At 38.8% G+C, this 20,824-nt stretch overlaps 2 protein-coding genes across 3 annotated transcripts in view; both read right to left on the minus strand.

Moving 5' to 3' along the window:
- Positions 1-69: 69 nt before the first annotated feature.
- On the minus strand, positions 70-5,324 carry zgc:64051 (leukocyte surface antigen CD53). Its single transcript, XM_031734905.2, has 8 exons — positions 5,171-5,324; positions 4,325-4,409; positions 3,555-3,743; positions 2,304-2,378; positions 2,101-2,211; positions 1,894-2,001; positions 1,696-1,779; positions 70-514 (listed from the first exon to the last, which is right to left on the minus strand). The coding sequence occupies exons 2-8, from the start codon at positions 4,385-4,387 to the stop codon at positions 443-445; spliced, it is 702 nt and encodes a 233-aa protein (XP_031590765.1). The 5' UTR covers positions 4,388-4,409; positions 5,171-5,324; the 3' UTR covers positions 70-442.
- A 6,384-nt stretch (positions 5,325-11,708) lies between these two features.
- Positions 11,709-20,824, minus strand: part of pnpla7b (patatin-like phospholipase domain containing 7b) — a 30,744-nt gene continuing 21,628 nt past the window's right edge. For both annotated transcript variants that reach the window (XM_031734907.2, XM_039621202.1), the window contains exons 26-35: positions 18,679-18,835; positions 18,383-18,499; positions 18,184-18,253; positions 17,852-17,968; positions 16,587-16,735; positions 16,323-16,475; positions 16,118-16,234; positions 15,103-15,187; positions 14,807-14,949; positions 11,709-14,692 (exon numbers count right to left, since the gene is read on the minus strand). In XM_031734907.2, coding sequence (XP_031590767.1) covers positions 14,627-14,692; positions 14,807-14,949; positions 15,103-15,187; positions 16,118-16,234; positions 16,323-16,475; positions 16,587-16,735; positions 17,852-17,968; positions 18,184-18,253; positions 18,383-18,499; positions 18,679-18,835 — 1,174 coding nt within the window. In that variant the 3' untranslated portion in view covers positions 11,709-14,626. The remainder of the gene's footprint in view (positions 14,693-14,806; positions 14,950-15,102; positions 15,188-16,117; positions 16,235-16,322; positions 16,476-16,586; positions 16,736-17,851; positions 17,969-18,183; positions 18,254-18,382; positions 18,500-18,678; positions 18,836-20,824) is intronic.

Below are 20,824 nucleotides of genomic sequence, written 5' to 3' on the forward strand. Positions count from 1 at the left end.
TTCAGAAGTCTACAGAACACAGTTTATGCTCTTTATAAAAATTTTAAAAAGTTAATTGATCTTTCCAAATTTCTTGTCAGTAAGTAGTTTATTAAAGACTAGTACAAAGGTAATATTTTACAGAAACAGTTTTAAAAAATTTTTTGACAGACATTAAGATAAACTTGGCAACAAGCAAATTCTATACACAACTGAGCTCAGCACACAGCTTCACCTGAAATGGAATAGTGCATACTATTAAGCTCAGTGTCACTGAAGGTCAAATTTACACTTATACTTTATATTCAGGTACATAAACAGGTTTAAGCTTTAAGCAAGAGTTTAGGAAAATAGTTTTCTCATTTTAAGGAATTTTTCCATAAACTTTTCCTCTTTAGTTCCTAAAGAACTTTACAGTGATATTTACTGTAAAATGTGAAGATCATGTTTGAAGGTATTATATTCAGAACTTGTAGCCCAGTCCAGTTCTGCTAATGTGGCAGAACAGTGTCATGGCAAAGCACATTCCCAAAACCTGTAAACAGAAATATAAAAATTAAAATGGAAAAGGACATAAAATGCAATGTTGTACCATTATGAATAAAATTATTCTGAGCTTCTTAACCTTCCTGTCATGTTCGGGTCAAATCTGACTGATTTACAAATTTAAAAAACTCATAAATATTGTGTTTTACATTAGATTTCCTTAAGGCCTTATGACATCATCCACACTATGCACTAACTGAAATATTGTTGCGTTTATTCTTGAAGCATTTCTATTCTTTTTGTAAACTAAAGAGTTGTTAAGAGCCAAGGAACACCTTGGCTCTTTGTTATTCTCCCCGATCCATTCTAGAGCTGCGTTTTTGGATGTGGCAGTGGACATTGTCCAGCAGGAGGCCACTAGTGTTTGGTAAGTGGGAGGTTAGCAGGGCTTGGGCTGTAGAAATCATAGACTGTATATGAAAGATGGCTATAGCGGCTTTGAAGTCACACATTATTTTGCCATTGCCAGTGATGAACAGAGATGCTGGACATTTATTGGTTAAAGACATGTAAAGCACTCTTATACCTTTACTGGGGACTTGTCTTTTCAGTAAGATGTTCCTGACGAGTTTATACCAGTTTCACATGTTCAGTGATGTCATGAAGTGAACTGAAAGGTTACATTTCTGTACATACTGATTTCTCTTCCAAAACAGAGTTGTCTTTTTTTTTTTTTCAGAGCAGCAAAATACATTCATTTTTATTTCCTTCTTTCTCCCCCCCACAACCAGTTATGGCAGATGGCTGTCTGTCACTGCCACTGGCTCTTCTGAAGAGCTCTTCCTGTCAAAAGGTTCTTTCTCCCAAACATTGCCTAGTACTTGCTCTTGTACTTGCAATGGATTATCTGATTATCTAGTTCTCTTGATCTAATATTGTAGGATCTTTATAGTATAAAACACACTGAGGCAACTGTTATTAACTGAGTCTCAGTATAAATGAAAACAAATTATATAAAATCTAAGGCAACAAAGTTTAGGTATATTTTAACAGGAAGATGCAGTGTCTCTGAGCAGAACACTGTATTACAGTGAGATAATCAATTCATTCACTTTACAATCCTTTTGTCTTTTATACAGAACTAAAGCGTAATTTCTCATATATAGTACATCTGAAGGTTCATAGGTTCACTTTGCAACACCTGTGTAAAATAGTATGCTAACAGCTTACCTCAATCATACAGAGGACAATGACAGAGACCCCAATGGTTAGGAAATGGTCCTCAAAAAAAGTCTTCACCCTTAACAAACAACCCTGCCCACAAAACATTTTGAAATTACCAGCAGCAGTAAGAATGTGACCTTTGACCTCTATGGTACATTAAAGCAAGTATAAATCTGAAATGATCAGTGATTAGTATGAGCCTACCGTTTCTCTGTATTTATGATTTTTACAAGAGGATTCCTCAGGCTTACAGCAGGATTCCGGCACGTTGTTTCCCCAATCTGTTACATTATTGATTCCACAGCAGTCAAGCTAAAACAAATGAATTTGACAGACAAAAAAATAAATCAGTCAATCAATTTTTAAAGTCATTTGTGTCACTACATGACATCTCCACTCTGACACACTTACTGTTTTCTGAACAAGGTCCCAGTCACTTCGGGTTGAATTTGTTGAATGTGTTGAATTTGCTTTTGCAACATTCAAGCCGTTTCTCAGATCTTTCTCCACCATTTTACCAATCTGAACAGTAAAGGAGGATTTGCAGATTACATATAATGTATATATTTGCTTTAAAATCAGAACATAATGTGTATGGTGTATGTGTCACATACCTGATCCTCGTATACAAGTAGCAGACACGCTGCAGTCAGTTCCAAGAGCATCATGAGGAAGAGCATCAGGAAAAACTGTTAAAAAGGTTTATGTGAGTGTTACTCTGAAATGCTTTACATACAAATATGAAACAGTACTGTATAGTGAAGTTATTTTCAGCTGCTAGTTCACAGGACATTCACAGCATGTAGCTCCACATATCTGATTTGGCAAACTTTTTACACTTGAATGACCACGAAAGTATTTGTTTCCTCCTGTGACTGAACTGGGAATCTTTTGCTTGCTTGGCAAAAATGCTTCTGTCTGTCCCCTGCTCTAGTTTTAAGCTCACTGGAGAAACCTACCAAACTGTAAAACAGCAGTCCCCTTTACAGTCAAAGCCGCTCCCTTTATTGAGTCTTTTAAAACTAGAAACTTATTTAAAAACTTGTTAAAAACCAAAACTTCTTTTTATTCATTGCGATTGATTCTGTCTGGTTTGCTCATTGTGTCTCCTTTGTCTTTTTCAGTCAATGCTGTTTATGTTTAGCACCTCCTAACATGCATTTATTTCCAGCACAGGGAGCTGTAGCTAATTGGCTCAAGAGAGCACCTTGTTGCTGGAAGAATTGCTTTTTTTACGTTTTTGTTGTTGTTGTTGTTGTTGTTGTTTGTTTGTTTGGGGTTTTTTGTGATGACACTTGGGCAGCTTCTTCCCAAAAATACGAGGGGATTTACAAAGTCATAGGATTCAATCTCTTGTGAACATGAATTTTGTGGCATGAAATCAATTATGACAACAAGAAAAACTGAATAAAGTAAAATGAAAAGCTGTTATAGCTGCTATAGAAATCAAAGAAAATATATCAAGTATATAGAAAACAGAAGCTGCTGTAACAGGTGAACTCTGAACTCTACTCTGAATTAGCAGTAGAGGTGGAAGCGTTTCAAAGTATCATTAAGTTTAAGAAAAAAAGTGTAGATACAACAAATATATAAGCAAAGGTATTTCTGTATTCTGCAGGAAAACTAGTCCTGATTAACATCTAAATCACCTTTTTTTTTCCAGAGAAGTGACTCTTTCAGACATTCCTTTATGTTACATGAATGCGACTTTACCTTTGTAGCATTCAAAATTAGTCTGCACAACAGTGAAGAGGGGGTGTTAGAGAGCAAGCCCCTCAAAATTAGAGAGAGATTAAAAATTAAAAAAAGAAACCCATAAAATATAACCCTTTGTCAGTACCAAAACTAGAGTGTGTGTGTGTTACCGATAGGAGGAGACAGCGGTTCTCCTTTAGTGCACCGAGGAATCCCAGGAAGGACACGCAGGTGATGATGATGCCGGTGATCAGCAGGATGTTGGCTATGTTGAAGCTGGCCAGTGAGGGGGTAAGAGCAGCGAACCTTAAATTCACCATCATGTAGGCGCCGAAGCCCAGCACAGACACACCACAGATCTGACAGAGGAGAAGACACACTGCAAGTCCACACTACACACTCCTCAATGTACAGTGAGCTGCACTGGGGGGCCCTGGTCTGCTTCAGAGCTTGCCTACAGGCAGCAGTGTCAGGCAGTACATTTTCTCAAGTGCTTCTGCTTTTTATTTATTTGTTATGCAACAGACTTATGGCAAGTGTTGACTTTTCTTTTTCTTTGTATCCACCAAGTCTGTGGAACAAAATTAATGAAATGACATTGAAATTATCTATCTATCTATCTATCTACATACTAGCTGACATTGGCTTTCTAAAACTGAACAAACAAAATTAACTGCCTCCACTCTAATTGGCTCACCTAATTGTCATAGTAATAACACAATTACATAGAGTAAACAAATAAATAAAACTATCAGGAGCCTTTTTTTTCCACAGTGAGAACTTTTGGTAAATCCTTTTAACTGATTGATTTTAAGGAATCTGACCATCTGGTAGAATATTTGCAATCCAAAGTAGACACCCGAAGCATTTATAAAGCACTTGCTAACTCATGTTTCACGGTGATGTGTGATGTGATGCTGGATGACTGAGACATACGTACAAAGCAAAGTAAGTTGGCGACACACATGGTGTACTTTAAACACTTGAGGCAGCTGTGAGCCATCTTGCAACTCCTCTGATCAGACCTGCAACAAGAAAAGGCCGTTATTTTTTATTTAATATAAATATCGGAAGCAGGGCTGGATGTGGTCAAGGCTTAATTCAGCATCTCGTATTTATGTCTTGTGTTTGTGTGTGGGTGTGTAAGTGCTAAAACGGACAAAACGTCACGGTCGCAAAGCGGGGAAGTGATGCTCACACATCTTGCTTCCTGTGTTTCTCAGTTTCTCAGTTTACAAGCAAAACCAAAATTCTTCTTCTGTACAACACGATATGAGTGCATTATACTTTGGGAGGGTTTAAAATTACATCATGGAAGGGCAGGCAGTTTAATTGTGGAAATACCAAAACTTCCTCAAAATACAAGGTGACCCGTTCTAAGTACAAATCTACTGTATTTGTGTTATAAATATGTGAAAAACATCGAAATTTTGCCCTCTTTCTAACTGATCTTTGTTCTAAGAATAAAAAAGAGACTTCTTTTTCTTCTTCGTCTTCTTCAGGCATTTAAAACTACTAAAGTACAGCTCTTATATTTTGTTTTCCACTTAAGTCAGTACGTACACATGACAGACACTTTCAGTTAGATGACTGCCTATTTTGGTCTAAATTTGAAAGATTTTTGTTCACTTTTTCATCTTCGTTGGGTTTTCTTTTCTCACTTACAAGAATTCTTTAGAGATTTGACATCAACACGTTTCTGACTGATAAAGAAACATCTTCACAATATTCTGAAGATTTAGAGAGATCTCTAGAGCTTCAAGACAAAATAAAGTTTAACTCTTACCTATTTGGAGAAAATGATATCTGCTATCGTCTCTGTTTTCAGGCGTGTGCTTGTCGAGCTCGTCTGCTGTTTGTACTTCCCCTTCTCATAGCTCTGTGAAGCTTGCAGAGTACATCATGGGGCTTTCAGCAGCCCTTCTCACTTCCTCTTCCTAAAGTCTAGCAACATGGAAAGAAACTGATGACTGAAAAAGTGCAGTGGGGGCAACCAATAGCGCTGCAGAGACGTCAGGTGCATGTCTGTGACTAGGGATGGGTATCGAAATCCGGTTCTTGTTGAGAACCGGTTCTCACTGTTCCAAGGAAATGAAACAGTGAGAACCGGTTCCCACTGTTTCAATTCCTTGGAATTGTTTGCCATTTTTGCAAACGATTCCCTTATCGATTCCAGTCGCCCCGAATGACGTCACCACGTTGCGGAGCGTCATTTACCATGGCGCCTAAGCGGCTCAAATGCTCAAAAGTTTGGTTATACTTTACGAGAACGGATGACAACAGGGCAACTTGCAATACTTGCAAAGTAGATATTTCATTTAAAGGAGGAAACACTACGAATATGCAAAAGCATTTGCTCACAAAACACGCGATAACCTTAAATGAATGTCGTGTTTTTAATTCTGCTCCGGACTCGTGAATCTCAACCCAGCAGCAGCGGTAACGTTTGCACGTCCTCTCCCGTTAATGCGGCAGGTAAATAATCAACTAACAGTGCATATTATGTTAGCGCGATCTGCCTTATTACAAAACCTGCCGTTACTGTGCGCTGCATTTAGGTGACCATGATGAGACAGACAGGCAGGCAGAGTCTGGCTGGCTCAGATGCTGGCAGTTCTCGCTGCAGTCTACCGGTAGCGTCTCCTTTCAGGCCAGGATAGACGAATGTCACCGAGCAGTGACTAAGTTTGTGGTCAAAGGCTTGCACCCATTTGCCACAGCAGATGCCCCCGATTTTCGGTAAGTGAATGTGTTTAATTGTAGGCAGGGACATTACTGGATATTTTTGTGTAATTGCTACAGAACAATTTATGTTATACTTTGTTATTGCTACAGAAGAATATTTATTTTATTATTTTACATTTACATTTTTTTTTCCTGGGGACCCTGTGAAACCCCATTGAAGAGCCATAGGCTGTGGATCTCTTGTTGGGTTTGTAAGGCCATGTTACTCCTAAATTTCTATCTTGTTCAAAGAGAAGATATAAAACAAATATAAAAAAATAAATATAAAAAAAAATATAAAACAAAGTTCTAAGCTAATCGACCTTAGTGTTCTCCTTTTTTAAAAAGAATCAATAAAGAATCGACTCATTAAACAGAATCGAAAATGGAATCGGAATCGTGAAAATCTTATCAATACCCATCCCTATCTGTGACACACTGCTTATATTTAGATACAAGCTGAAACTGTGGTCAGCAGCTGCAGAGGTCAAAACCCCTCACTGATGTGAAATCGATTGTTAATATTCTTATTGCACAACTAGAGATAATAAAGCCTGTATGTTTGTCACAGAGGAACACAAACTGGTTAAAGCGTCTAACTGCTGTCATTTCTCACCTTTTCAGTGTGTCACGTGCCACGGTAGTTCTCAGCATAAGCAGCCCTGGTTTCATTTAGTCATGTTGCAGTGTGTTGCTTTCTTTATCAGAGGCCGCTACAATCATTAGCTATTATTTCTCAGATGGCTGCCTTTCCCTGAGCCTGTTTCTGATGGCCGTTTCTTCCTGTTTAAATGGAGTTTTTCCTTGCCACAGTTGCCAAAGTGCTTGCTTACATGGGGGTTTCTGATTGTTGAGGTTTTCTCTTTCTCCCCCACCTTCCAAACATTTATCAGTTGTAATAGATGGCTGCCCCCTCCTGAGCCTGATTTTGTTGGAAAATCTCTCCATGTTTAAAGGAACCCCTGCCTCCCTACCAAAGTTTTGCTCATAGGGGATCTTTCCATTCATGGGTATTTCCAAGTAAAAACAATCAAATGTGAAACAGTTCTCACCTGATCCCTCAGAATAAGTTCATTCTGTTGTAATTTTATATACTCTAAATTTTATTTAAATTGTCTCCTGATACCAGGCTCCTCTTCTAGCCTTTGTTTCATTCCTAATGTTATATATAACCTGACATATATATAACCAGCCTCCCCTGACATTACGCCCTGAACCCACTGTTCCACCCCTCCCCTGCAGCTGTGCCACAGACCACACCCCGCCACACAGTCACTTTTAACACCTGAGAATGTTGCTTGTTATGGCAACAACAGAAATGGAGAAAGAACAAAGAACATTTTCCGTATAACAGTTGACACAAAAACAGTGAAAATGTTTTTAAAATTCTTAAAATCTGAGCCCACGGCAGGATGTCCAGATATTCTCAGGACTACTGTCAGCTAATGAAAAAACTCGACACATCAGAGGGAAGCATTCAGTTTCTTCAACACTTGTTTTTAGTAGTATCGCCATTTCGTGACTCACAATCAGATCATCCATTTTTATTTCATCATATTACCAGTGTGCCAGGGTTGAAATAAAGACACAGTTTTAATCTCTATCTCTGCTGCACATACAGCCAGTGTGCCACAGATGAATACGCACAAGCAAACTGAAGCGTAGTACAAACAGAGTAAGGCTGACTGATCACTGGTTCACTTTCAGGGTGAAACTAAACCACACCTTCTCGGTGGCCTACTGGGCAAATCCCTCAGCTAGCGCAGCTGTAGACTAAAATACAGCGATGCATTACTGATATAGGCCAAAGTATATGACCGCTTAGTCATTCAAAGTTTACCTCATCATTACTTGGAATCTCTGGTGAACTTCACAGCATTGTTGTGTGGGAGCAGGAACAGTGACATTCAGGAAGGGGGAGCTTAGCCATCACCATTAAGAGGAACTGTGCAACCACAAATGGGGATTTAAGAGTAAAACAACTAATGTACTTTAAAAAAGGGCCTCTTAATGCACCTGGTTTGTAGTTTTTAGCTATAGTAAAACCAAGACACCATTTTTGTTTAGACTGAAATGCCTTTTATCCTTTTGCGTCTCTTCAGTAGTCCTTAGTTTTTCATTTTGAACTCTGTTGGATGAATTGACATTCAGGTTCAGACCCCTTTGTTCACTTCAAAATGAATTTTTCTCCACTTCTAGCAGCAGTTACTTTTGGAATAAGACTACTAATTCAATTCAGTTCAGTTTTTTTTTAATCACCAAATCACAACAGCATTCAGCTCAAAGCATTTAATATTGTAAAGTAAAGACAACACCCTATGAACAAGCATTTGGCGACAGTGGGAAGAAAAACCTTCAGTGGGAAGGGACAGTTTTAGACCACCAGATTTCATGTTCCAGTTCTACCTTCCTTATCTGATAAATAACATTTTAACCTTTGACAGACTGACTGTAATTTGTTTCGTGTGTAGAGTGGGCTGGAGTGGGAATTAACGCCCTCATAAAAATCCAATTATAGCTATAACAATAGTGAGCATTCATAGTTTCCCTTAGCATTAGTACACTTTATTAAACAAAAACCAAATATTGTATTTAACTTTATCAACTGTTTAGGAATTATTTACATTTTACAGCCATCCCTCAGACAAAATAACAGAATTTTAAATATAAAAACTCTTTTTAATTCTTGAAAATTGCACTCAGTGTCTGCCTGAAGTCTAGGACTGATGCACATCACCAAATGCTTCATTTCCTCCCACGAGGAAATGAAGCATTTACTGCAGCTGCCTTCAGTTGTTTCTTGTTTGTGGGTCTTTCTATTTTCACTCACTGAAAAGCCGCTCTGCCGAGTTGAGATGACGTGACTGACTTGGCCATTAGAGAATAAATTGGGAAACAACTGAATTGTTTTTGCAGCATGCTTCAGGACGTTTTCGAGTTGCACTGTGTTATAATGTGGTTTGTTTTGGAGTATAAGATGCTTCTTTCCGTCTCCACACTTTTCCCTCACAAGTTCAAGTTGCACCTTGTTTAAACTCTCTGTACCTACGTTCATCAATGCATCTCTTGATTGTACACATGAAAGTCTTAAAATCTTTTTGATGTGGTTAAATATTGTGAAGCTATTTTTCTGAACCATGGATATAATCCTGTTTTCATGCATGTACCAGAATGTACCAGATTCTCGCTGATAGATGTATTTTAGTTGTTCAACTTAACGACGGCCTCCTTCACTTCCACTGCATCTCTTTGGGTCTTATATTTAAGATTACAGTGAAAAGCTATAACATACAAATTCAACACTTTGAATCAGCTGCAGATATTATGTCTGCTTCATTGGTAATGAAATAACAAGGGAACAGCCCTCACCTGGCCATGAAACATCCCGTCACTCAATTGTCTAATTACTTTGGAGTATCTGAGGCTCTAATTCATTTCCAGCTAATGCAAAGTTGTTGTAAAATCGCTTGAATTAAAGCTGAAGTCTGCAGTTCTATCATATCTTGATGGTTTGTTGGTGGTACGTCCAACAAATTATGGATTCAACTGTAGCTAGCTGCTTTCAGCACTTTAATTTAAACCACATTAACCTTTGATTCCTGTTCACTCTTTTCAAAGTTTCTAACGAGGTATATTAGTATTCTTTCACAAAACAGTTTCACTTCTGAGTTTGCAAGCTGCTTGTTTTATTACTTACATCACTGCTTCCACAGGAATTTACATGTTTACTGTTCTCAGTTCCTCTGACTTATCATCTTAGATCCAAACACAGCATGCAGCCTACTCATCATTCTGTGCAGGATGAAATGTTCTGGCTGGGGTCCTGTGAGTCCATTTATACTGTATTGTGTTGGAGAAGCAATCCAATTTTTTCTTACAAGTGTAACTTCTCAAGCTCATAAAATCAGGATAAAATGAGCTTAAAACAACATTTTTGCTCTTGGATGATATCTTCGTAACACCTTTGGATACACTCAAGAGAAACATATTAAAATCAAATAACAGAATGGTAAAATGGCCTGTATTTGTATAGTGCTTTACTAGTATCTAAGGACCCCAAAGCGCTTTACACAACCAGTCATCCACCCATTCACACACACAAGCTACATTGTAGCAAGCTACATTGTAGCCACAGCCACCCTGGGGCGCACTGACAGAGGTGAGGCTGCCGGACACTGGCGCCACCAGGCTCTCTGACCACCACCAGTAGGCAACGGGTGAAGTGTCTTGCCCAAGGACACAACGACTGAGACTGTCCAAGCCGGGGCTCGAACCGGCAACCTTCCGATTACAAGGCAAACTCCCAACTCTTGAGCCACGAGGCACTCAGTCGCCGATAAAAGTTGAAGTTAGCATTAAAAAAAGACAACTGTGTATCAACTCTGTCTTCATCAGGGTGAGTCAGAATGAAATACCAGCCGTGGGCCTTCTACCAGCACCTGAGTCAAGGTATACAACCCAAAAAGAGACCTAAAATAAAACATAAACTCCAAATATGTCAGAAAGTCATAATGGACTACATAACACAAAGCTAAATTTTACATTCTCTACCTGCCTCAGTGGAGAGCATCAGAGCCATGCAGTGCTTCCATCTGTTTTTATGACATTATTCAGATTATTAGGAAGAATTTGCCTGACATTTGTATGTTTCTCTGTGGTTGTGTTTGGCTTACATTCCAAAACAACAAACAAGTTTTTTTTATTATCTGATGATTTTTCTTCCTTTTGTTTTGTAGTTGAGTTCATGACTGAAAACAATGGTCAGTGCAAGCACCAGGAAGTGAGCCACTTTGTCACGTCTACGAACAAGTTTAGAGCTGTTGGCGAGATATCTTCTGCTGAAGATGCAAATCATTCACACTCCCACTTCCCTTCCCCTCTAAAGCTGAATAATCACATGGTAACTTTAGGATTTCTATATGCCCCAGTCAGCAGATTTATAGATGAGAATCTTTTCTTGCTCTTGCAAATCTTGTTGCAACTGCCATTCCTCAGTCACACACCCCAGCCATGGAAACTTTGACATCTATTTATAGTTTTCCCTTATCTGCAGAAATTAGTTGGATCCTCAGTTTGGTGCATAAAGTGTGCTCAATGCCTATTACAAAGTATGAAGAGTTTGTGACTTTATATGATGATATCCACTTACATTTATCTATAAAGTTATATGATGACTTTAGGATATAGGTGTGGATGATCTTTTTTTTTTTTCTTCTATGTATAAATTTAGGCAAAACTGAGTTTTTGTAGTTGGCCCAAAAAGTCTAAATAAATTGGCGTGTAACAGGATACTTAATCCGAAACCCCACTGTGAGAATAGCAATGAAGAGACTAGAGATAAGAATGTCTCTCTCATATTGGCTTCTCGTCATAGGTTCCCTGTTGAATCCAGAAATGCTTTTAAAAGCCTGTTCCTCACATAAAAGGTTTTGAATAATCAGGCCCCATCATATCCTAAAGATATAATATCTGAGATAAATAAAAAACTGAACTGAGTTGAAACAGAATTTTCAGCTCTCAGATATGATGAAACTGCAAGTTGAAGGCGTACACAATTCTTTAGTTTATAAGTTTGTCGAGTGAACCAATAACCATCTGAAGAAAGCATATATTTCCAGTTTTATTTTGGAGATAGTAACAACATTTTATCTGCAGACTTTTGCAGCTTCGCATCATTTTGGCGTTCAGACAGGCCACAGATTAAAGAAATACACACACACAGTGTATTGACGATTTAACATTCAAAATCACTCTCCATAATTCTGTTTAAAGATGAAACATCACAACAAATGGAAAACAAAGATTTCAGTTATTCACATGCAATGTCATGGTAACTATTCCCTCTATGGAACTTTAACTTTTGTTTTCTTGTAAAACTTGGACAGTCAGTTGATATGAAATATTAATACACCACATAATAAAATGATTAAAAAGTACAAGCTTGGCTTTAAACTGCATAATGATCCATTATAGTGCAGGGCTAATGTTAGGTACTCATTTCCCAGACAGGACAGGTAGTGCTGATTGCAACTTCATGACAAACTACCAAGTTAGTTTAGTAAAATTCATTTACTCCAGACCTTAAAATTGAAGTTTGGCTGGTGTAAAGACAGGAGGCGTAAAAAAGGTAAGGCCCTTTAATGGCACGGTTGCATTGACCTGCACAGTCATACTGAAGAGCACCTGTTCTGAATAGCATCAATGTTCTCGTCATCCTATTTAACCCTGCTGTCTCACGGTCACTGTTAGTGATATTTGCTACATCTGTGTTTTCCCTGCAATAACAAGGTAAATGGTGTACTGTATACTTGGTTAGAAAAATTAGATTCTTGTTTTTAAAATTTAGATCATTTTACTATTAGTATTTTAGTATTATGTATGTATTATGAAGCATGCAGCAGTTAGCTTGTCAGTGATGGTCAAGCTGAAATGGTCATTTCAATTTGAGACAATGTTATTCCTTAAAAAAGGAAGAAAAAAAAAATCACACACTATGCAAATAAAAACACAATATGTATCAGCATGCATAATAAAATGTTCTCCAATGACTTGTACTAACAGAATATGAGACATAGTGCTTCTTTAAGACACCATTCTGAAATGGAACGCACAGGAGGAATAATAATGATCCATTAGGCGTGGTTGGTGCTAGACTGGATCAGCCATGGCCATGTTCTCTTCTGCTGTGATTCAGGAACTGATGACGCTCTGCAGAGTTACAAATGTTGCACCACAATTACCCAACATAAACGTGGGTGAGTTCTATACTGTCACAATGGCTGATGTTCATATTAGGCATGTCCAAAGTTAAAATGGTTTAGTGCATGTACAAGTAATTCCTAAGCCAAAAGCTCAGGATTCAGACTGCTCCAAATGCATTCGAGAGGGGCAGCCAATCAGAAGAAAGGTGCCTAAAAGGAGGAGAAAGTAAACTGTTGTTTCACAGAACCAGTGCTTTCACAGCACTAATTGAACAAACAAATATCTCAGTGTCTGTGCCACCCAAAAAGGAATGGATTAATTGAACTCTGAATATAGTCTAAGAGGTCACAGTCACCACCCTCAACATATTTGCTTTTTCTAACAGACACCCCAAAACTTTCAAAACTGCAACAGATTTTAAAAGAGAGAGAGAAATAATGAGAGTAATGACCTTAAGCTGTCAGATAAATATCAAAAATATAGTTTTGTTACAAAAAAGTTTTTTTTAAGTAAATAAAAAGTGCAATGTTTCTCTGAAATGTGGTGGGATGGCTTTTAAATAAAACTGGAAATAGTCAAACACGTTTTTAGTTGGCAAACTGAGCTCTAAGGGGATTCATTTTGAAAATTGGCACTGATAATAAACTTGATAAGAGACACTATGTGAGAGAGTATAAAAAATTCCATGTGCATATACAGGGGAAATTTGTGATGTGATGTAATGTGAGGATTTTTCTCAATAGGATTTTACAAGCAGTAAACAGTGTTACTTTGTAGTCTGTCTTACACCCGTGTCACACCAGCAGGGCTTTCTCAAGACAGCCACTCCTCCAATTTTTGCCCTCCATGCCAACTAGCATCGAGTATGACACAAGTACATGTGTCTAGCTGTCCTTGGGGCATGTTCAAAGGTTACACGTGTGTAGTGTAAATGTGATCAACAATGTAATTTACCAGTTATGGCAGAGCAGAGCAGCCCACAGCCTTATCCCACCTAGCACCAACCAGGGGGTTCCTGTGACAGTGAATCTGTGAAAGCACCTCCCTTAGGTAGAATACAGTCATCATTAATACTTCCAACCTTAATGCCATGACATGTGAGGATATCGTTGGTCAGAACCATCTATAGCTACATTAATGATACACTCAATCATCAACTACTTTGAATTATGCATTCAAGTTAGACAGAAACTGGAAAACAAGCTGAAAGGAGACGTACACATTTCTCATCCTTCATGTTTAAAAAACATACATTCAACATGTGATTGATGCACACACTGTCTGAAAGAGCTTATTACAGTCACTGTTAAAAGTGCATTTGGCACATGCGTGTGTGTGGACTGTTCTTAAAGAGGAGGAATCCCTTTATTACTGGATGGAAATGAGGGTAACACTGTACTTGAAGTGTTCTGTAATCAGATAACAGTTTTTAACTTGAAAGTGTATAAAATAAAATACTGTATAGGACTGTATGGATCAGAACTCATCACGGCAGGAAGCAACAAGGCAGAGAACTGTCCCAGAAACGTCTCGGTGTTTATCAAGTATTAGGTTTTAAAGACTGGTGGTGCAATTACACTGTCAGAGTCTGTGACGATAAAACAAGCTCTAACTTTACAGGTGCTCAGACAGTAGGAGAGCATCGCATCAGCCTGAAGGAGACCACAACGGCAACTTGTGACTGTCTGAAGGCACCATCGACTGTACCTTACTGAAGTGTTCAGTGAGTGTGGTACTTCGCTGCTCACTGGACCACAGCCAACACTGCACTGGAGAGTGAGCACTGTGCTCCAGTCATAGCACACCTGACAGGAAATCACAGCGGAGCACTTTGCAGGGGGTTCTTCAATCGGTGTCGAACTCTGACTGGAACGTCTTCATCCTGTTAAAAGATTTTTTACGTGTAACTTTTGATTTTTCTCATTTTTAAGTGTTTTGGATGTCCAAACAAGCCAAATATTGACAAAGTTCATGTAAAGCCTGGTTTAATACATACAGTTTCAGCAGTATCTGCCGTCTCTTCCTCCTCCTCCTCCTCCTCTGTGTGTTCACTACCGGGGGTGAACGCCTCATAGTCAGACAGCGCACTTTCCACCGCATCTTCATCGTAGTCTGTCTGGTACTCATCAGAAAGTTCCTCTAGGCGGACAAAATCAGAGACCGCATGAGAACCTTGATTAGGCTTTTAAATGAAGAGCAGATAAAAAGAAGCTAAAATAATAAATGATAGTATGGATTATACTATGCGTTGTTCATGCAAGAAATCAGATTCCTAGTTTAGTTTTTACTAACCCTCGATTAAAGCATACTTCACAGGTTCAATTCTCGACACAATCTCTGCCAGGTCAGTGAAGGAGGCATTTGGACATGTGACCACCTGAAAGACAGAGTTCATCATTCCAGCGAAGACTTAAGATTCATACTGTCTGTGACTGCAGACTGTAGTACTCGACAGCCAAACGCCAAAACAAATAATATAAGCAAATAAACATTTACTTTAGTCTATAGATACACTAAAAATGTAATTATGAGCAATTTAAAAATAAATGCATATGTAAATAAAAATTCACAAAATAAAAATAATTAAATAGTAATGCTGAATGAAATAGTTAAAGGAAAAAACACTATAAATAATTAATGAGCTGTACAATAACTGGGATCCAATGATGGAGTTTTAAAGATGACACGCAGCTCAGACCCTAAAGGATGAAAGCCCTTTAAAGTTTTTTAATTTGTCCCTCTGCTGGAGCCAAATAACAAAGTGCTGAATTTCTCAAAGTCGCTGAAAAAGAGAAACAGCTGTACTTTTGCCGCATCATTTGGTGATTATCAAGTAGCTTGAGTGACTGAATTTATGAATGTCAACATGAATGGTTGCCTCTCTCCAACGATGGACTATTGACCTGTTAGTCCAACGCAGGCTTTTTACCCTGTGACAGCTGTGAGAGGCTCCAGCCCCACTGGTGACTATGAATTGGATAAAGAGTTAAAAAAATGGATGGATGGAATGAAAAGGATCACCATTATTAAAGCTCTGATATCATGGGTAAGGTTTAACTGTCTCTGAAAACATACGATTAAAATTGCTTTACAGGAGAAAACATTTCATGTCTGTAAATCTGTAGGCAGTTAGTTATGATGGACTATTAACCGTTACAGTCATAAATGTGGTGAGCTGCTGTTTTATAGTACAGGGCCCTGGTTAGGTTACCTGTGTATCTGACCCAAACTTATATAACAAGAGTAAGAATTAGAGTCAAACTTGATTGCAGCTGAACAATCTATATGCATTTTTATTTGCACTCACGTGACCAGTTTTGGTCTTGTGGAACTCCTCCTGATGTCGGTCCTTAAGCATGCTGTCCACCACACCGCTGCGCTGCCACACATCAAACAGTGTCTTCCCATGCTGGTACCCCACCTCCTGTAGATAGTGAACCTCTCATTGAGTTTGTGGGCCAGTAGATTAAATAGAATTAAATAAAACATGGAGGAAGAGAGGAGAAGCTCACAGCAATCTCATCGAATTTGCCAAACTCCAGTGTGCCGTAGCGGTCGATAGGCGGCCGGATGTACTCGCAGTAGTCGCTGTCTTTGACCAGCTCCAGCTGCCGCACGCAGCAGACGTAAGCAAGCCGTGTTTGGATCTCTGCCATGTTCAGGACCTGGAGGGAAAGTATGTTCAGTCTGACAGGGCTATGATGGCACAACAAAGAGTGTTTAGTGGGCATCATTCTGCCCACAGTTGACGTCAGGCTGTGGTAAAATCAAAGCACCTTGACTTTCTCAGCCAGTGGATTGAACCTCTTCCACAGCAACCACCAGCCATTCAGATAATCACCATAGTTGGTCAGATTGGTCTCATCACGACTCCCAACATCGATTGCGAGCACAACCTTGGCACCCATGGAGCGAGCCACGTCAGCTAGATATCACGAGAGAGTAAGAGAAGCACATTCTGATAACCAGTTTCCTCTTTCAGCTAATAAATATAGTCAAAAATGTTTGTTCCTATTGTTGTTTGTGTATCTGCCAATCACATACGTCCACTGATAAGCTAATATGACCTTCTTTGGCTTTGCACATCTCTTTGCAGATAAGCATGCTGTCTTACTGCACCACACTTTCGTGTTGTTAAACGGTGGTCTGCACCTGCTTGCATCATAGCCATTATTTAATGACTGCTTATATATTCTGAATGACCATCCTCCCTATGAAATAAGCACTTTTAGTTCTTCTCTCTCAAAGTCAGCTTTCTTCCAGTCAGCTGTTGCTCATAAAAGGAAGACAGAAACATCAAGTGGGAGGGGCTTCTGTGCTCACAAACAGAGCTGTGTGTCTCAGATGACCATGTTAAGGCTGTCTGTGCTCAGAGGCATCATACAGATCTAACATTATGATAAACATGGTTTACAGAAATCATATGCTGAACCCATTATTAGAAAGTTTGGTCATGTTTACTATGAATGTAAATTAAGTCATTCAAGATGTTGTTTTTTGGGGAGGGGGTTTGATAAAGCTCATAGTAAAGGGTAGATCAGGTGACCTTTAATCCTTCCTTATGGATTCAAGGTTATGCTGCAACAGGTCTAGGCTGCTAGGGGCTTCCCACGATGCACAGAGGGCTTCTTCTTCTCTCACTATTTTTCCTGCACTAAGTGTTTACACACCACTTTGCATTTAATCGTTAGTTATTAATAATCTCTGGCCCTCCCCCACAGAGTGTCTTTTGTCCTGTGTCCCTCCTCTCACCCCCAACCGGTCTGACTGATGCCAGCCCCTCCCTGAGCCTAATGTTCTGATGTGAGGTTTCTTCCTGTTATAAAGGGAGTTTTTCCTTCCCACTGTCACCAAGTGCTTGCTCATAGAGACTGTCTAACTTTAAGGGTTTTCTGTTATTATTAGTGTGGATCCTTTACCTTACAAATATAAAGGACCTTGACATAACTGTTCTTGTGAGTCAAACAGCGATCACCCCAGTTTACTTCAACTCGTATACAGCACAAGTAGAAAAGCTTACTATCCTCTCAGTGTTTCTCACCAGGTAAGTTGTTGATGTAACCTCCATCCATGAGCAGGTGTCCATCTTTGGGATCACAGAGCGGTGGCAGGTAACCTGACAGAGACATGCTGGCCCGGACGTACCGCCACAACGAACCTAATCATGTAGGACAATCGTAGAGTCACATGTATGAAGTGTGTGAAAACACTGTCCACAAATTAATGATTAGGTTAAGTACAATATATCTCACAATGAAATTAATATTTTCCCTTTTTTTCTTCAGCTCCTTCTTAATGAGCTGAGAAAAAAGTGGAGCTCCTTAAATGGTCAGAGTGCTTCTAGTACTAGAGGAAAAAGGAGGTTTCACACACCGTCAGTATGAACTCTCATAGCGGAAGCTGTGATATCTGTTGTAATGTTGAAATATGGTAACCACAGGTCCTGGCAGTGGAGAGGTTGGAAACAGAAAAAAAACATAACACAGAACGGCACATGAGCTGTGACTTTGCAAGAAATGTGTTACATGCACATGATGCAAGCTGCTGGTGTTTGAAACTCCCCTCTCCTTACCTCTATCTGTTTGTTCTTGAAGACTGAGCTAATGCTGGAGTTAAAGGAGGCTCCAGAAAACATGGAGGTAACTGGGTATGTCAGATCCAAAATCTTCTTAAAGTATGAAGTCATACCCTGAAGAAGAAAGTTTTAAAAAAGGGAAGTAAAGAAAAACACGCCATGGTTGATAAAGAACAATTCAGCTTTTCACTTGGGTCTAAAGAAATCTGGAAGTGAAACTAGTGAAACTTCAGGGAGGTGAAACTCTTTAAAAATATCAGTGCAGGTGTCAGCAGAGTGTGTCATCCACACACCATGGCCCACTCGTGAGCCCGGACCCTCATTCGACTGATGCTCTTCTCCTCAGCGTACAGTGCTCCCATGAACGAGCCAATGGAGGTGCCACCCACCATGTCCACAGGGATGCCCGCCTCGTTGAGTGCCCGCAGGATGCCCACCTGAGAGCAGCCTCTGAAACACATTCATTTAGACAATTTCTTTTTCTTTTCAGACATATAGCAATATGTGTACAAGGAGTTCTTTAAAGGGTAACCCAAGTTCTGCACGCAGTGACGTGAATGAATGTAAAGCTTAAGGAGACAGTGCAGCCTTAAACAATCATATTGCATTTAATAAAATTTATATTTAATTGGTGATGATGGGAGACTTGAGGCAGGACGTATTATGTGTCACTGCACAATTACATTATCATATGGATTTTTTTTAACTTAATGGTTTAAATGTATCTGCAAATACAGCTTTATTATAAAAAATATTAATAAAACATTTATATTATTAATATTATTATTACTTTTTTATGTTGCCATGTTCACGAATAATGGGCTATAAGTTCATGAGCATACAGATATCCTCCTTTCTCACACTAAGAATGAGCATAATTTACAAAATTAAGGTCATGTTCTTTTCTGTAACTTGAAATGAACCCTATGAAAAAAATAAGAAAAGCGTTACAAGGGAGTCAGGGAGTTGATATTTTCCCATAAGTTATTATAGGACCAGACACCAATTGCAGAAATTGCCGCCTGCTGACCACTGGAAAAATTGCAGCACTCCAGCGTTAGCTTCACTTTCAGAGCTGTCTGTTATTAAAATGTTATTAGCTTCTTCTTGGCTAAAGCTAGAATAAAGAAGGTGCTGGGAAACACAATCTACTAACAAAATGTACTATAAATATTCATAAGATCTTACTCAAATAGATATTTTATTTAGTTTCATATGTAGACACTAATAGGCGCAAAATATCAGGTTTTAGCTAAAAAAAAGCAGAAACTGCCTACTCATGTTGGTGAAGCTACCAAAATAGGACACAGCTAGCAATTTATTGGGCATGTTTAAATGCTGATATAAAAATATTTCAGTTGATTTTAAATGGAGCCAGAAAGACAGCAGTGCTCATGGGTTTTGGCAGGAAGCAACTTGGATAGCTCATTTTTTAATGTAAGCAAATGTTGTGTTACTTTCAGACCTTTTTCTTTCATCTCACGTCAGCAGCAAGACTGTGTGATTATATATCACAAATACTTGTTGGTTGTGTCCTACAAATGCTGTTCTCACAACAACTGCTACGCTTATCTTGAATTAATTTTAATATACAACATATTTTTGTCAGGGTGTTAGCAATACATGGGTGCAATAATATGCAAATCATTTAGGAAGAAAAAATAGTTCCCAGGGTTCAGTCGAATTGTCAGTACTGATGCAGGAAAAGTACCAAATGTAACCACAAGTGCTTACATAGATGACAAACAGCAAATACCTATGGCTAAGACTGGATCTACAGATTCAATAACAGCTCACATGTAAAAGCATTACTGCTGTAGTCATGTGACCATCGGGTGTCTCAGGTCCCTACCTTGCCAGAGCTCCAGGATAAGCCAGAGCGGTGAAAAAAGAAACAGATTCATCAAGAAAAAAAACAGTCATTACACAACAAGAAAAACACTTTTTTCCAAAAAAAAAGAACTGTACTGCTGATTCAATATTTCAGTAAGAATAACTCAGGCGTGAGACGTATTCAAATCCTAATGTAGCAGTAACAGTAAGGTGTACCCAAAACTCTGGCGCAGATATTCCCAACCTAAGGATCAGACACCTCCAAAGGCTCAAATGGTAATCAACAAAATATCAATATGGCTTTATGGCCTCCTGTAAAACAGTATCAACACCTTGCTAACCAAATGTCTATATTTTCATTAACTTACCAGATGAGTTAGGGCAAAAAAAAAATGAAACTAAGAAAGAAAAACTGAGCAAACTAAATAAATAAATCGACACATTGGGTATACTGTGATTTTTTTTCCCACTGTCTTTCTGTTTTCGCCTCTCCTGCTACATCAAACAAACATTTTGGCAGTGTGGACATATGCACTGTGTCCTTCCATGTAGCAGGTGAACTTGTGAGTGAGTGGGGTTGTCTTGTAGAAGTAAGGAGAGTGAGTA

Source organism: Oreochromis aureus, linkage group 12 (genome assembly GCF_013358895.1).
Source record: "Oreochromis aureus strain Israel breed Guangdong linkage group 12, ZZ_aureus, whole genome shotgun sequence".
NCBI lineage: Eukaryota > Metazoa > Chordata > Actinopteri > Cichliformes > Cichlidae > Oreochromis > Oreochromis aureus.

Coding starts and splice junctions, on each gene's coding strand:
- zgc:64051 (XM_031734905.2), bottom strand. CDS start 4,387: ATGGCTCACAGCTGCCTCAAGTGTTTAAAGTACACCATGTGTGTCGCC. Junction 2,002..2,100: donor GGGACCTTGTTCAGAAAACA/GTAAGTGTGTCA, acceptor CATTTGTTTTAG/CTTGACTGCTGTGGAATCAA. Junction 1,780..1,893: donor ATCATAAATACAGAGAAACG/GTAGGCTCATAC, acceptor TTTTGTGGGCAG/GGTTGTTTGTTAAGGGTGAA.